Source organism: Culicoides brevitarsis, unplaced genomic scaffold (genome assembly GCF_036172545.1).
Source record: "Culicoides brevitarsis isolate CSIRO-B50_1 unplaced genomic scaffold, AGI_CSIRO_Cbre_v1 contig_32, whole genome shotgun sequence".
Lineage (NCBI taxonomy): Eukaryota > Metazoa > Arthropoda > Insecta > Diptera > Ceratopogonidae > Culicoides > Culicoides brevitarsis.
The window spans coordinates 1-13,180 of NW_026973416.1; the positions used below are offsets into that span (position 1 = coordinate 1).

Genomic DNA, 13,180 nt, shown 5'->3' on the forward strand with positions numbered 1-13,180 from the left:
ACCTCCTCATGGCGGAGTTCCTGTATTTCCCGGCATGCCAGGAGCTCCTGCTCCTCCGCCTTATACGCCATATCCAACAGGAGGATATCCGGGAAGTAAGTTTTTCGTTTATTTTCATAAAATTTGAAGATAATTTATTTTTTTTCAGTGTCAGGACAAACAACTTCTTATCCAACAGCATCTACTGATCCGGTATTTTTCAAAAAAGAATTTCTCCCTTAACTTGCTTGCATGCATTTCCTTTATAACAAAATATTAATCTTTCAATAAACTCTCTAACAATCCTATATAGCACACGTGTTCTGCACATTCCTTTTTGTCCTTTGACATTTTTTTTTTTTTTTTTTGGGTGAAATGGTTTTTTTGTTTCTTTTTTTTCTTGTCTAATTTGTGCTTTTTTCAATGTTTCATTATCATAAAAGTATCGAAATCCATCAAATCATCAATACGTTCCTCCGAAACAAAACAAAGGTATCATCGAAGACACCAAAGACTTCATTAACAACATAATTGGCAAAGCAACTAACTCAATCGTGCCATCTCAAAATCCTCACAAGGTATCGTTTCCTATAGAATTCAATTTTATTCGATATTAAAATATGATTTTTGTGAATTTTTAGTACAACAACAACCATAATGCATACAATCCAGGGGGATTTGCGCCTCAATCTCAACCATATTATCCCGGAAGTCAACCAATGTATCCACAAACAGGTCATGGAAACAATGGAGGAATATTAGGAGCTTTGGGAGGAGGAACAGCAGCTGCTATATTAACGGGAGTTGCAATGAAGGGGGTATTGAAATAATTTTTTGTGTAAAAATTTTAGCTTTAGATGTGCTTTGAAGGGAAAATTTTTGTCGAAATATTTTGAACAATTTTTTTTTCTACAGGGAAAGAAAAAAATGAAGAAAAATAAAGCCTTGAAATACGCAGCTGGCGCCGGAGCTCTTGGATTAGGAGGATATGCGATATCGAGAGCATTGAGAAGAAGTTCTTCGAGCTCATCAAGTTCTTCGGATTGATTTTTTGTTCACATTTTCTATCATAATATATTTGTTTTTAAAAAAAAATTAAAATTACACAAAAAAAAAATTCAAGATTGTCTATTCCATTTAGCTTTTTTGACTTGCTCGTGCTTTTCTTTTTGTTTTCGCTTCAGGCGGAGCGCCTTCACAATCGCACCATGGCGTTTTCTCTGTATCACAATACAATTTAATGTTCAACACTGTAACTGTAACGTCGTCTATTGAAACCATATTTCTACTGCTTATCTCGTATTTGAGTGTATCGAGGCCCGTTTCTCGATCGCGTTTACGAGTAACTTCACGTTGATTATAACACTTTGTTGTATCTCGTTTTCGATGCATTTTATCGTGAATGTGTTTAAAGGTATCCGTTTTTCCCGTGCCAACATTTTCAGGTCTCTTTACTGCAATGGAACTTTCCTTCAAACGCACAAAAAATTCATCGTCTTCCAATCCCCATCCCCAATAACGATTTGACATGCCATTAACTTTACGAAAATCCTCTCGGTTAACGAGCAAAATTCCTCCAACAAAGTTCGGATATCCATATTTCGGATGCAAATCGGGAGCAGCTACGTGAAAAACACTTCCTTCCTTCGGATAAGAGTAATTAAGTTTGTCATTGAGAGGCAACAAGTCGACGTCATGCATCGCAATATAATCAAAATCATGTTGAGTGTACAAAAATCCGGTGTTAATTAACGATGCACGATTAAATCGATAACGATCCGCTTGATTCAGCACGAAGATGTGATGAGGTATCTGTTGGCGTTTCAAAAAATCCGTCAAATGTGGCGCGAATTGCAGTAATTCATCGAAACGATCGCGAAATGGCACGAGAATGGCTAATTTTGGTTTATCGATGCTCCCCAAGTGTGCATTGTAAAATTTGTTTCGCTTGACATCCTCATGAATGGAATTGTGCGTATCCAAATAATTCTCGCAATTGCAAGATTCTACAAGGGAAGTTCATTTTATTAAAAATTTTTGGAGAAATAAGAAGAAAATGGAAAACTTACCGAGATTTGTGGGAAGAGCAGCAATCAACAAAGAAATAACAAACGAAATAATCACACAAAAACTAATAAACTTAACCAAAGGAGATCGTAAAAACATGATAGTTGTCCTTTGTCGCATCCAAATTCAATAATTAACTTTTTTCAGCTTCATTTTTGATTTTCTTCACGATTTTTCATGTTGTGAAAATCAATCACAAAACAAAATGTCAAAGTACGGTATTTTTTAATGTTGAAATTTAGATTTTTTTTTCGAGGAAAACTGTCTGTTGCCTTCGTCAAAAACAAACTGCAACTTTAGTACGAGAAAAGATAGTAGTTTGGAAGAGCTTTGTGTTTACTTGCTGTTGTAAATATTTAAAAAAATGTCCAATTGGTTCTTAAGATTTAGTTTGGAGTACTGAGAGCAAGCGTAAGTTGTTGGCGAAAGCGTGTTTCAGTCATGGTTTCATTGAGAAAGCCCTGTAAATCCGTTTAATATTGCAGTGTGTGTTGTAATGCGATCGTGTCGTCGTCTGAAATTTGGCATTTAATTTACGCTTGAATGGACTACAATGGACTACCTTTATGAGACGATTACCGTGAGCGAGAGTATCCTGACGACGCTTCCAAGTGAGTTTAGTTGTTCTGCTTTCGCGTTTTTCGCATTACAATTGAGGCCAAAATACGCAATCATTTTCTTTCTTTTTTCATCATCATCGTCGTCGTCGTCGTCGTCTATTTTGCACATACGATGTATGTACATTCAACAACGCAGTACCACAGACAGAGTACTTCAATATAGGCCAAGGGGAATCGGAGCTTGAGGAGCTCGGAACGATATTAGCAGATGGCGGAGATCGTTTTGGCGTGTCAACTGTGCACTTTGATCCCATCGAAGAGCTCATCTGGATGGGAAATCAAGGTAAGATGTCATTCGCAAACGATTCATGTCAAGTTTTTGCCGTGACCTCTACTTTTTTGTTTTACAACAAACAACACACGGCGCTGTGTGACGTACAATCATATGTGAACATATGTTCTCTTTCTATTCGTCTTCACTGTTGTATTTTTAATTATTTATTTGTTATTTTCTTTTCATTGTCACTCGTCGCTGATCTGAATTTAAATATGTATTATTATCGTATTTGTTTGTAGGCGGGCATGTGACGTCATACTATGGACCCGAAATGCAAAAATATACCTCGTTTCAAGTACATCCTAATGAGCCTGTGCGACAAATTGCCTTTCTTAATGATGGTAAACTTTCAATTTTTTTTTTATTTTTGAAAAAAAAATATTTTTTTCCTGTTTTAGGAATCCTTTGTCTTACGGATACAAGTTTACGCTATCAGTTACGTCGAGGAATCCCCAAAAAAACGCATCGCTCTAAAAATATGTTAAGTACCCTGTGCATGTTGAGTACAAATCACGATCGATTGCTCATCGGAGGACATCAAGAGCAATTGATCGAGTTTGATCTTAATACCTTTACAGAAACATCATCTGTGAGTTTCGAGTTTTTTCTCTAAATAACATGAAATCATCAAAATTTTACTTTTTTTTTAGATTTCGTTAGGTATAGATGGTTGTGCTGTGTTACGATCACACTCAAGGTATCTTTGTTGCGGAAACGCATTCGGGCAAATTTCCTTAAGAGATCCAAATACATATAACGAAGAACATGTCATTAGCACACATTCTGGAAGTTTATCGGATTTCGATGTGCAGGGAAATTATCTTATTTCATGCGGGTACAGTGATGGAAGGTATTAAACTATTTTTTTTTGTATTTGTTTCTCAAAAATTGAGACAAATTTTTATTTTAGACATGGAAAACTCATTGCCGATCGACATCTTTTAGTGTACGATTTACGAATGCATCGATTAATTTCGCCCATTTATACAGCAATTGATCCGTTTTTGTTGCATTTCCTTCCATTACATTGTCAGCGGCTTGCTGTTGTATCTCCTCTTGGGCAATTACAGCTTGTAGATACCGTTGAATTAAGTAAACCGAGAATTTGCATGTATCAAGTAAGTTTTCTTTGAAAGCAAAAAAAAAAATTTTTTTTTTTGAACGAAATTTTCTTTAAGATAAACACGTCGGGTGCTCAATGTCTCTCCTTCGACATTTCATCTACGACTCAAGCAATGGTATTTGGCGATCAAGCTGGCAAAATTAATTTAGTTGGATCAATTGGACTTGTTCAACCAAAGTTCAATGGTTATTCAAGGTATGTTAATATATTTTTTTTTTTTTAGAAAAATCAAAAAAATTATATTTTTTCATTAAATTTTTAGACCAACAGAATTTGCAGATCCAATTCAACCTCTTCCATTTGTACCTATCAACGATTACAGCTTCCCAATGGCGTCGATTCCTCTTCCTAAAGTATCTTCCGAACATGAGAAGTTGTCGAGTGATATGCCGGAGGATCTTATGAGACATCAACATCTCAAACCGAAACCCATTGACGCTGAAATCCTCGAAAACATGAAGATGAAAGGCCCTATTGGCTATGCACTCAATCCGAAAAAGACAATTAGAAATATTGTAAGTTCAATTTTTACATAAAATTTTTAATTTTTGAATATTCAAAACATTTTTTTTGTAGATTCCATACTATCAACATTCATTACAAAACGATCAAGTTATGACTCCAATCAATAAAGCGAAGACGAATCATGAAAATGGCATCAAAATGATACCGAAAAGGTATTTTTTCTTCTACAATTGATGATTAAACGATTTTTATCATTTTTGGTTACAGATATCGCAAGGCTGAAATCAAATTTAGTAAAGTTGGAACGCAAGACATCGATTACGACAAGTACAATCAAACAGACTTCATTGGATTAGAGGCAATTTTACCGAATGCTTATTGCAATCCAATGTTACAAGTATGAAAATTTCATTTTCTTATTGAATTCCTCTAACTTTTTTTTCTCTTTCAGGTTCTGTATTTTATCAATCCGTTACGAAAAATGCTCCTTTCACATTCGTGCAATCGTGAGCATTGCATTTCGTGTGAACTGGGTTTCTTGTTTCACATGTTCGATATTTCTTCGCCTCCAAACCCTCCATGTCAAGCAAGCAACTTTTTGCGTGTTTTTCGTACAGTACCTGAAGCCTCCGCATTGGGGCTAATATTGTCGGATCGCAATACCGACAATGGGCATAACTTGCTAAGTTTGATTCAGAATTGGAATCGATTTGTATTGCATCAAATTCATAACGAAACAATGGAAAGTAATGGGAAACGGAAACATACAACGTCGGAAACGCTCTCAACGAGTAAGTTTGTTTTGTGAGTTTTTAAAGGCATTTTATGTCAAGTTGAAATTTGTTTCAGGCTCCGACCACACGGATCCCAGTGAGACAAGCGAATCTATAAAAGTCAATGGAGTGCAGAAACGGATACGAAATGTCAGCGGATCAGATGAGAGTGAGTGAAAATTTCTCTGAAATTGACAATTTTATTCAAATATTGCGTTTTAGATCAAAAGACAACTAACGAAAATACGCCTGAAAATAATATCGGACAAGAACGAGTCGAAGATGTTTCAGGCATCAGTCAATTGTTTGGCACAAAACAAGATTGCGTTCATCGATGTTTAAAATGCAACGAAGAGAATGTCAAGTCTACGATACAAATGGTCTGCAACCTTTTATATACACCCCCGAAAACGACATCGACGAGTAAAGATGCCTCCAATTCGCTAACGAACGGAAGCAGTGAGACAACAACATTTAAAAAAGTTCTTGAATCATCGCTTTGTTTCGACAAAACAACTCCTGCATGGTGCGAATCTTGCAAAAAATTTACTCCAACGAATCAGAAATCAAAGGTAATGCGTTTTAAATTCTGATTGAAAAAAGAAAAATTTTTCATCAAAAATCATCTTTTTAGGTACGAGAAATGCCGAATATCTTAGCAGTAAATACGGGACTCGATAATGAACGTCATCTGGAATATTTGCGTTTGATAACAGGTCATACAAGCACGACTCCCACGAATGGAATCTCAGATATAGGTGCAGGCGCCTCTCCAACAAATGGGCTATTTCGTCCTACAAATGGCATTCTCAAGCAATGTCGATATGGAACGCATTGTTCACGCATTGATTGTCATTTTGCACATCCCGAAAGGTGAATATTTATTCTTTTCTCAATTTTCTTTTTTCATAAATTGAGCAATATTTTAGAAAATCGCCCTGTTTAAATACGAATCAATTGACATCCCTCATCAACAATACAAATAACAATAATAACAGTGGAAAATTGAATGCATGGTTCCCATTGAGTTTCACGATGGAAGTTAATTCTGAAGGGCAAGTAGAAATAAGTAACGAAATAACAGCAGAAAACACTCAAATGACGTCGAGCTCATCATCAACAACAACGACAAATGGAATAACGTCGAAATTGGAATACATGAAAATCGAAGAAAGTATAAAAAATTCAGAGACTGAACAGAAAAATGGACATGTCGAAAAAGTTACCAAAAATGGAGAAGAAAAAGAAAATTTGGAAGAAGAGGTAAAGAGTGAAGAAGCATCAACAAAGTCGAAAAACTATGCTCTCACTGCCGTCGTTTGTCACATCGATGAAGGAACCCATCGTAACCTCGTTGCCTTGATAAATGTCGACAAATCGTATCATGAACTCAAGACTGCAAAAACTTCCTCGTCAAATCTTTCCGCTGAAACGCGTTGGTATCTCTTCAATGACTTCACCGTATCTCCTGTTTCAGTAAATGAAGCTGTTTGGTTTACATTCGATTGGAAAATTCCAACTATCTGTTATTACACAGCTACAGATGCAACAGCGTCGAAAATCGAAGACTTGAATGACTATGTGAATCCAATGACTTTTGAATTGTTTAAAGAGCCGTTGAGTGAAATGCCGCCTCCCGCGATATCAGATGACAAACAAGTTATTTGTAAACCGCCAACGGAACCATTTCCCGCAGGATATCTCGTCGCTATGGATGCTGAATTCGTGACACTCAATCAGGAAGAAAATGAAATTCGTGCAGATGGAAAGATGTCGACGATAAAACCAAAATTGCAAAATGCCGCACGCATCACGTGCATTCACGGACAAGGCCCACACGAAGGACAACCCTTTATGGATGATTACATTTCCACGCACGAGCAAGTTGTCGATTATCTCACGAAATATTCCGGAATAAAGCCCGGCGATTTGGATGCCCATTTCAGTAATAAACGACTGACGACACTCAAAAAATCATATCAAAAATTAAGATATTTGGTCGATTCGGGCGTCATTTTCGTCGGGCACGGATTGCGAAACGACTTTCGCGTGATCAATATGATTGTGCCGGCAGAACAAATTGTCGACACGGTTTATCTATTCCATATTCCTCATTATCGCATGATCTCACTGAGATTCTTAGCATGGCACTTTTTAGGTAAGTTTTTGAATTATTTTTCATGAGAAACAAAAAAAAAAAAATTAATGGTAAAACTTTTTTTAGGCATAAAAATTCAATCAGAAACACACGATTCTATTGAAGATGCTCGTACAGCATTACTTTTATACAAACATTACCTACATTTAAAGGCAAGAAATGCTTTAAGTTTAGCGATAAGTAATTTATATGACATTGGAATGCAGTTGATGTGGAAAGTACCGAACAATTAACCCTATTGTTGGTGCATTTTGAAACTCTATTTCATGTGTGGATGCGTGTGATTTTTTTTTATTTTTAAAAAAATGGAAGCGAAATGTATTTTTCGTTTCTCATACTTTACACAATTAAAAAAAAAACTTAGGTTTTAAGTATAAAAGTGAGATAATAGAGTTAAAAAGATAATTTTAAGTCTTTTTTGTTAAAATATTTTGTATCCTAGCTTATTTTTCCATTGTTTTTTTTTTTTACAAAGTTGTTCATTTTTTAATTTAAATTTAAAAAGCAAGTCTTTCTGAAAAATGAAAAGAAAAAAATAATAAACATTTGTAATGATGAATTGAAGAAAACAAAAAGTGAAAAAATCAAAGTATTACTATTAGGCAGCTAATTAATTTATTTTTTTACACGAAAATAATATTTCCGGTCAAAAACTATTATTTATCTACTTATGAAATTTGTTTAATTTGAACTGAATGAAATATTTCCCGCACACAAGAAAAAAATAGACTTTATTTTTATAGAAACTTTAAAAAGTAAAAAGTGAAAGAATGAAACAAAATATTCAAAAAACTAACACGAAAAACCAACAAAATATTAAAAAGAAAAAAAAAACATTTGATATACTCTATTTAAAATTATAATTTCATGAATGATATTTTTGATGAAAAAAAGGTGAAAATTTGTTCAGACAAAAAAAAAATGACATACAAAATCAATTATTGAATGAAAAAGAATAAAAAGTGATAAAGTCGTGTACTTAATTTGAATGAAAAAGTAAAGTGTTTCAATTGGATTTGGGATTTTTTGAGTAAAAGTCGTAAGTTGAATATATTTTTGGATGTAATAAACATCCGTCTTTATTCCAATTATATATCAACATCTATGTTCAACATTGAAAACAGGACTACAATATATTTATTCTCACCTACTATCATCTAAATTTTACTAAATTGCCTTTTATCGTCGAATAAGCCGATGTTTTTTCGTCTCTGGACTACAATTCTCGTCTTCTTCGTTTAATGCTTCAAAGGATTGTCGTCGAAAATCGATTGTATCTGCAAAAAATTTGTCAAATTCATGCTTCAATTAAACTTTTTTCTTACCTTTTAGAAGATATTGATTGTGTCCCATCGTTGCAGGAACTGAGGATCTCCTATCAAATTTGCTCGAAACACATGAAGTCTCATTTAATGCGATGCCTGTGGTACATTCGTTATTTCCCTCTGCTGATGTTGATCCCTGTTGATCAGAAGAAGTTGTAGTAATAGAGACGCGTGGTTGTAAAACTTTTGAATCGCGTTTCTTTTGGGGTGTCGCAGAATTACTCGCATTGCTAACACGTCGTGTTGCATAATCATGTAACGAAGACGTCTTTTCATCGGAATCCTGCGAAGGTGCATTAAACTCCTTCGATACGTCGATTATGGCACGAACAAGGAGAAACAACAAACTCGCAAGAAACACATAAATGAGTGCAAAATCGAGAGGCGTTCTATCGCCCATCTGAATACGAACTTTCGGACTGCGTGACGATCCTTTGCAGTTTTTGCAATTAAATTTGAAATCGTTTACCTTTGTCAAACCGCATGGGTTCTTGTACAAGAGTGCGTGAATTTTGTTACAATGATGTTCGTATTGCAGGAAAGTCGAGAGAAATTCGCGATGCTTCACGAGAAAACGTTCCTGCTCGAGCAAATAGTTTTGGTGCGCAATTTGCGACGCCATTTCCGCCCGTTCCTTCTTGCGAATCTTCTCCTGTTTGATGACATCTCGGAAAAAACTCGCGACAAAGATCAAAACGATGAAAATGAGCGTCTGAGCGAATTGCTTTATCATCTTTTGATTGCGGAAACTATTGTTGACGGTGCTCGCAGGACGAATATTACTACTATTATCATGATGATTGGCATCCTTACTTACAACCTCATTTGTCGATATCATTTTTTTTTTCACTCAATTAATAATAAATGTTTTCAATTCAATTGTTTGACGCTCTCCACGGAAAGGTAAATCAATTATTTATTTGCAGATGCTTCAGTTCTCAGCAGATTGCCTTATTTTTAACTTTTAACTACTAATTTTGGTCTCACTCTCGTCATTGATTCCGACAAGTTGTGAGTGTTATCCATCATTTGGGCAGGAGAAAAATTTTAGGCGCAACAGGAATCGATAATTGGCGAAAATTATACCGTAATTGATTTTTTGTTTGTGTAAAGTGTTTTGCCTATATCGAACTTCAAGGTGACATGTAATGTAAATGAATGGAAAAACCTCGAAGGAAAAATGTCAAAAGTGACATTTAAAAGTTTTCCGCAAACAGTTGAAAATTGATCAAAATGAAAATTTAATTTTTTTTTATAGAAAAAATTGTCGTTTAAACAAAATTCGCATAAGAATTTTATTCAACTTATTGTTTTATGTAAAGCTCATTGCATACCAAATTCAATTAAAAATTATTTAACAAATAAATTGAAAATTTAATGAATTGAAAAATTAAAAAGAAATTATGAAAAAAAATAACTCAAAATTTTATTGTAATTTTTTAAGACGAAAAAAAAAACATGATTAAAAACTTAATTTTATTAAATTTTATTTGAATGAAAATAATCCTCGGAACAATACAAAAAGCATTCCAATACGAATTATTGCACTTCTTGTTCGTTTTTTTTACGAATCGATTAAAAATGGAAGTAAAGTATTACGATCGTCGATAATTTTTTTTTTCCCTCCGAAAATTTCTCAAAATTCAATTCTTCTCAGAAGAAAAACTTAACATTTAAACAATTTTTTTAAAATCAAAAATTATTTATATTTAAAACGAAAAAAAAGTATATCGCGTTCCCCAAACTCTTCGATATTCCATATGACATAAGAGATTCGGTTATTTTGTTTACGATTTTCGTGCATTCGTCGTTTGCCTTCTATACCAAACACACATTGGCTGCCCATTTGAATACAATTAGTCGTACAAGAACTCGCACGAAAGTGAAATTATCGTCGAAATTTGTTGCGTTTTGTGTCAAAAAATGACTGAAAAGGTGTACACAAATGGCTTCCACAAAAATGGAAATGCAAATCCGAAGAAGCGTCTTTTCGACAACAGCAGCTGGACAACAACGACGGAACAGAGTACGAGGAAATTAGGTGAACAAGATGCAACTTCCTCAAATGTCGTAGGTGTCGTCGTATGGTTGCTTGTGTTGACAATCGTTATTGCTAAATTTGCATTGTATATCGGTGAGAAATTAATTCCTTCCTTAATTCTTTTCGGATTGACCGAATTCTTCGAATGAATCTTGTTTGTTCGTGTGTTGTATGGAAGATGCATGATTTAAATACTATTTATTTTTAAACCACACACACACATCAACAGAGTTACGGATGATTTCATCGCGTTAATTATTGTTTTATGGATTTGTGATGTGTGTTTGGTGATAAAAACAGATGATATTTGAAAATATTTACATTTTTTTGTATGCGTGTCGTTTTTTTTTGTTTTGTAGGTATGGAAAACATATCATTCAAAGACCTTGGACAATCGTTGCAACAATCGCTACATCATCAAGCAGCCAATATGTATGAGAAAGTGTCTTTGATACGAATTAATCTCACAAATGTCATCGCTTGTGCTTTTATCGGATTCTTCGTGACAGTTTTTTCTTGGATGATTGTCTATTTGGATAGCGATGTGCCTGGCGTGAATCCCCCAACGCCTTTATCGCCGAGAAAAAACAAGACTGGCTATCAACTTCACGTGAAACATCAATATTCTTTGGGTTATTTGATGACAATCTTGAACGGATTTGCTGTTTTCATGTTTTTGCTGATTGGAAGTTAAATTTCGATCAATTGTTTCTATGTACTACCGTTGAAGTATTTTGCTTTTGTATGAGTTCAAATTATTTTTTAAGCCATATCTAGATGTGTAAGCACTCTTGAATCCTATTGCCTTAGTTGATAATTATTTATTATGTTACTTACATTGTACTCAATAAGGTTGCCTTTTAACGCGTTTTAAGCCTTGTAAGAAAATAAACAAAAAATATTGTGAAAAAAATAAACAATTTATTTTGGTTTTCGACCTCCTTTTGCGCCTCCTTTGAGTTTCTTCGCGGATTCCTTTTTGACATCTGCTATAGATTTGCGTTTCTGATTCGGAGTAGTTGATGGCAAAACCTTGAAAAACGAATCCAATCTTCCTTGTGTTCCCGTGCTTCGACATTTCATGAGTTTTTGTGCTCCCGAACGAACTCGTTGTTCATTGAATTGTCTATCGCCGCACAAAAACTTCACAAGCCCTTCCTCATCAGGTTCTGTCCATTTTAGTTCAATTTCCTCGGGATTTGCGATTTCTGGGTTTTTAAATAAAGCTCTTGCCTGTTCGTAATTCCAATTTTCGGGCACAATAAACTTCTTTTGATCAATATTTTCAAGGATTTTTTCAATTGAACGATATTTTGTCACAAGTTCAATTGCCTTCTTTGGCCCAATTCCTTTGATGCTTTCGCAATAATCGCAACCTAATAAGATACAAAGATCGACGAATTCATCTTCGTTAAGCTCCAATCCTTTAAGAACCCTATCGTGATAGTACTCTTGAATTGGCATTTTGCGTGCTTCGGAGAATGTTAAATGACGTAATAGAATTGTCGAACCGAATGTCAAGGCATCCATATCCTCCGTTGCAGTTGCATAAACTTTTCCCGCTTTTACCAATGCGGCACACTGCGCTTCCGCCTCACAGGGTGCTTCGACGTATGGAATACCCATGAGTTTCAGGAGTTGTTTTGCCTCCTCACAATGATCTTTTGTGACTTTTACAAGACGACGATTGAATTTATCCATTTCCGCAGCGTCGCCTGCTTCTGTTGCCTTATCCAAAGCTTTTTGGGCTTCATTTCGTTTCTCCGCTCGTTTTACGAGTTCGCCCGACTTCATTTCTGGAGGTTTTCCGTCAAAAACGTACACGGGTTTGATCCCATTCTCCAAAAGACGAATGCTTCGATAGAACGTTCCCATCAAATGAGATGTCGGTTCGCCATCAACAGATGTTAGCTGAGCTCCTTCTGATCGCACAGCAATTAAAAATTGATAAAGACACATACTTGCGTCGATCGCAACTTTACGACCTGAAAACAAGAAAAATTGCTTAAAAGATTTTCGGATGAGACAAACAAAGAAATTAAACAAACCAAAAAAGTTTTTCATCTCCATCTCTTTCAAGGCAAATGGAGCAACATCTGCAATTAACTTTGAAAGGCCTAAAATACCCATGGTGATCGTTGATGATAGTTTTGAGGCTTTTTTACAACAAATTAAATAGAAAATATAAGCAGCAGAAATTTTAATTTGAAATCCGAAGAGTTTGGATGGCGGGAAATGTCAAAGCTTGAGTCGCCTTTATTTAATTGTCGTCTATCAGGGACCAAAAAAATATGTAAAAATTATAACATTCAAATATTTAACCTTTTTGTACATTATTAAACAAAACCAAAT

General features: G+C 34.9%; 6 protein-coding genes across 7 annotated transcripts; 3 read left to right on the forward strand and 3 right to left on the reverse strand.

The window, feature by feature from the left end:
- Window positions 1–6: 6 nt before the first annotated feature.
- On the forward strand, window positions 7–1,026 carry LOC134836454 (uncharacterized). Its single transcript, XM_063851655.1, has 5 exons — window positions 7–95; window positions 149–192; window positions 423–557; window positions 621–797; window positions 895–1,026. The coding sequence occupies exons 1-5, from the start codon at window positions 35–37 to the stop codon at window positions 1,024–1,026; spliced, it is 549 nt and encodes a 182-aa protein (XP_063707725.1). The 5' UTR covers window positions 7–34.
- Window positions 1,027–1,048: 22 nt separating this feature from the next.
- Window positions 1,049–2,231, reverse strand: LOC134836453 (beta-1,4-galactosyltransferase 7-like). Its single transcript, XM_063851654.1, has 2 exons — window positions 2,049–2,231; window positions 1,049–1,985 (listed from the first exon to the last, which is right to left on the reverse strand). The coding sequence occupies exons 1-2, from the start codon at window positions 2,164–2,166 to the stop codon at window positions 1,117–1,119; spliced, it is 987 nt and encodes a 328-aa protein (XP_063707724.1). The 5' UTR covers window positions 2,167–2,231; the 3' UTR covers window positions 1,049–1,116.
- A 118-nt stretch (window positions 2,232–2,349) lies between these two features.
- Window positions 2,350–7,900, forward strand: LOC134836452 (PAN2-PAN3 deadenylation complex catalytic subunit PAN2-like). The gene is made up of 17 exons (XM_063851652.1): window positions 2,350–2,457; window positions 2,532–2,657; window positions 2,803–2,949; window positions 3,183–3,284; window positions 3,342–3,532; window positions 3,594–3,793; window positions 3,854–4,061; window positions 4,122–4,261; window positions 4,329–4,581; window positions 4,643–4,743; window positions 4,799–4,928; window positions 4,983–5,322; window positions 5,381–5,473; window positions 5,527–5,876; window positions 5,939–6,177; window positions 6,234–7,462; window positions 7,529–7,900. The coding sequence occupies exons 2-17, from the start codon at window positions 2,600–2,602 to the stop codon at window positions 7,693–7,695; spliced, it is 3,948 nt and encodes a 1,315-aa protein (XP_063707722.1). The 5' UTR covers window positions 2,350–2,457; window positions 2,532–2,599; the 3' UTR covers window positions 7,696–7,900.
- A 640-nt stretch (window positions 7,901–8,540) lies between these two features.
- On the reverse strand, window positions 8,541–9,880 carry LOC134836459 (uncharacterized). 2 transcript variants are annotated; one of them, XM_063851661.1, is made up of 3 exons: window positions 9,257–9,880; window positions 8,788–8,923; window positions 8,541–8,739 (listed from the first exon to the last, which is right to left on the reverse strand). In XM_063851661.1, exons 1-3 carry the CDS (start codon window positions 9,623–9,625, stop codon window positions 8,642–8,644), a joined length of 603 nt encoding a protein of 200 aa, XP_063707731.1. In that variant the 5' UTR covers window positions 9,626–9,880; the 3' UTR covers window positions 8,541–8,641. The 2 variants fall into 2 exon arrangements, with proteins under 2 accessions (XP_063707731.1, XP_063707730.1); XM_063851660.1 differs by having other exon boundaries at window positions 8,788–9,880.
- Window positions 9,881–10,449: 569 nt separating this feature from the next.
- Window positions 10,450–11,731, forward strand: LOC134836458 (uncharacterized). The gene is made up of 2 exons (XM_063851659.1): window positions 10,450–10,921; window positions 11,188–11,731. The coding sequence occupies exons 1-2, from the start codon at window positions 10,711–10,713 to the stop codon at window positions 11,520–11,522; spliced, it is 546 nt and encodes a 181-aa protein (XP_063707729.1). The 5' UTR covers window positions 10,450–10,710; the 3' UTR covers window positions 11,523–11,731.
- LOC134836457 (flap endonuclease 1-like) lies at window positions 11,728–13,058 on the reverse strand. The gene is made up of 2 exons (XM_063851658.1): window positions 12,877–13,058; window positions 11,728–12,813 (listed from the first exon to the last, which is right to left on the reverse strand). Exons 1-2 carry the CDS (start codon window positions 12,956–12,958, stop codon window positions 11,750–11,752), a joined length of 1,146 nt encoding a protein of 381 aa, XP_063707728.1. The 5' UTR covers window positions 12,959–13,058; the 3' UTR covers window positions 11,728–11,749.
- Window positions 13,059–13,180: the final 122 nt, after the last annotated feature.

What these genes read in the sequence shown, in the direction of transcription:
- LOC134836454 (XM_063851655.1), top strand. Translation starts at nt 35, where the DNA reads ATGCCAGGAGCTCCTGCTCCTCCGCCTTATACGCCATATCCAACAGGA. An exon ending in AACAGGAGGATATCCGGGAA is followed by an intron (nt 96 to 148) that starts GTAAGTTTTTCG and finishes ATTTTTTTTCAG; the next exon opens with TGTCAGGACAAACAACTTCT. An exon ending in CGGGAGTTGCAATGAAGGGG is followed by an intron (nt 798 to 894) that starts GTATTGAAATAA and finishes TTTTTTCTACAG; the next exon opens with GGAAAGAAAAAAATGAAGAA.
- LOC134836453 (XM_063851654.1), bottom strand. Translation starts at nt 2,166, where the DNA reads ATGCGACAAAGGACAACTATCATGTTTTTACGATCTCCTTTGGTTAAG. An exon ending in TGCTCTTCCCACAAATCTCG is followed by an intron (nt 1,986 to 2,048) that starts GTAAGTTTTCCA and finishes CTTCCCTTGTAG; the next exon opens with AATCTTGCAATTGCGAGAAT.
- LOC134836452 (XM_063851652.1), top strand. Translation starts at nt 2,600, where the DNA reads ATGGACTACCTTTATGAGACGATTACCGTGAGCGAGAGTATCCTGACG. An exon ending in AAAAGACAATTAGAAATATT is followed by an intron (nt 4,582 to 4,642) that starts GTAAGTTCAATT and finishes TTTTTTTTGTAG; the next exon opens with ATTCCATACTATCAACATTC. An exon ending in ATCAAAATGATACCGAAAAG is followed by an intron (nt 4,744 to 4,798) that starts GTATTTTTTCTT and finishes TTTTGGTTACAG; the next exon opens with ATATCGCAAGGCTGAAATCA.
- LOC134836459 (XM_063851660.1), bottom strand. Translation starts at nt 9,625, where the DNA reads ATGATATCGACAAATGAGGTTGTAAGTAAGGATGCCAATCATCATGAT. An exon ending in CAATCAATATCTTCTAAAAG is followed by an intron (nt 8,740 to 8,787) that starts GTAAGAAAAAAG and finishes AATTTTTTGCAG; the next exon opens with ATACAATCGATTTTCGACGA.
- LOC134836458 (XM_063851659.1), top strand. Translation starts at nt 10,711, where the DNA reads ATGACTGAAAAGGTGTACACAAATGGCTTCCACAAAAATGGAAATGCA. An exon ending in TAAATTTGCATTGTATATCG is followed by an intron (nt 10,922 to 11,187) that starts GTGAGAAATTAA and finishes TTTGTTTTGTAG; the next exon opens with GTATGGAAAACATATCATTC.
- LOC134836457 (XM_063851658.1), bottom strand. Translation starts at nt 12,958, where the DNA reads ATGGGTATTTTAGGCCTTTCAAAGTTAATTGCAGATGTTGCTCCATTT. An exon ending in GGAGATGAAAAACTTTTTTG is followed by an intron (nt 12,814 to 12,876) that starts GTTTGTTTAATT and finishes TCTTGTTTTCAG; the next exon opens with GTCGTAAAGTTGCGATCGAC.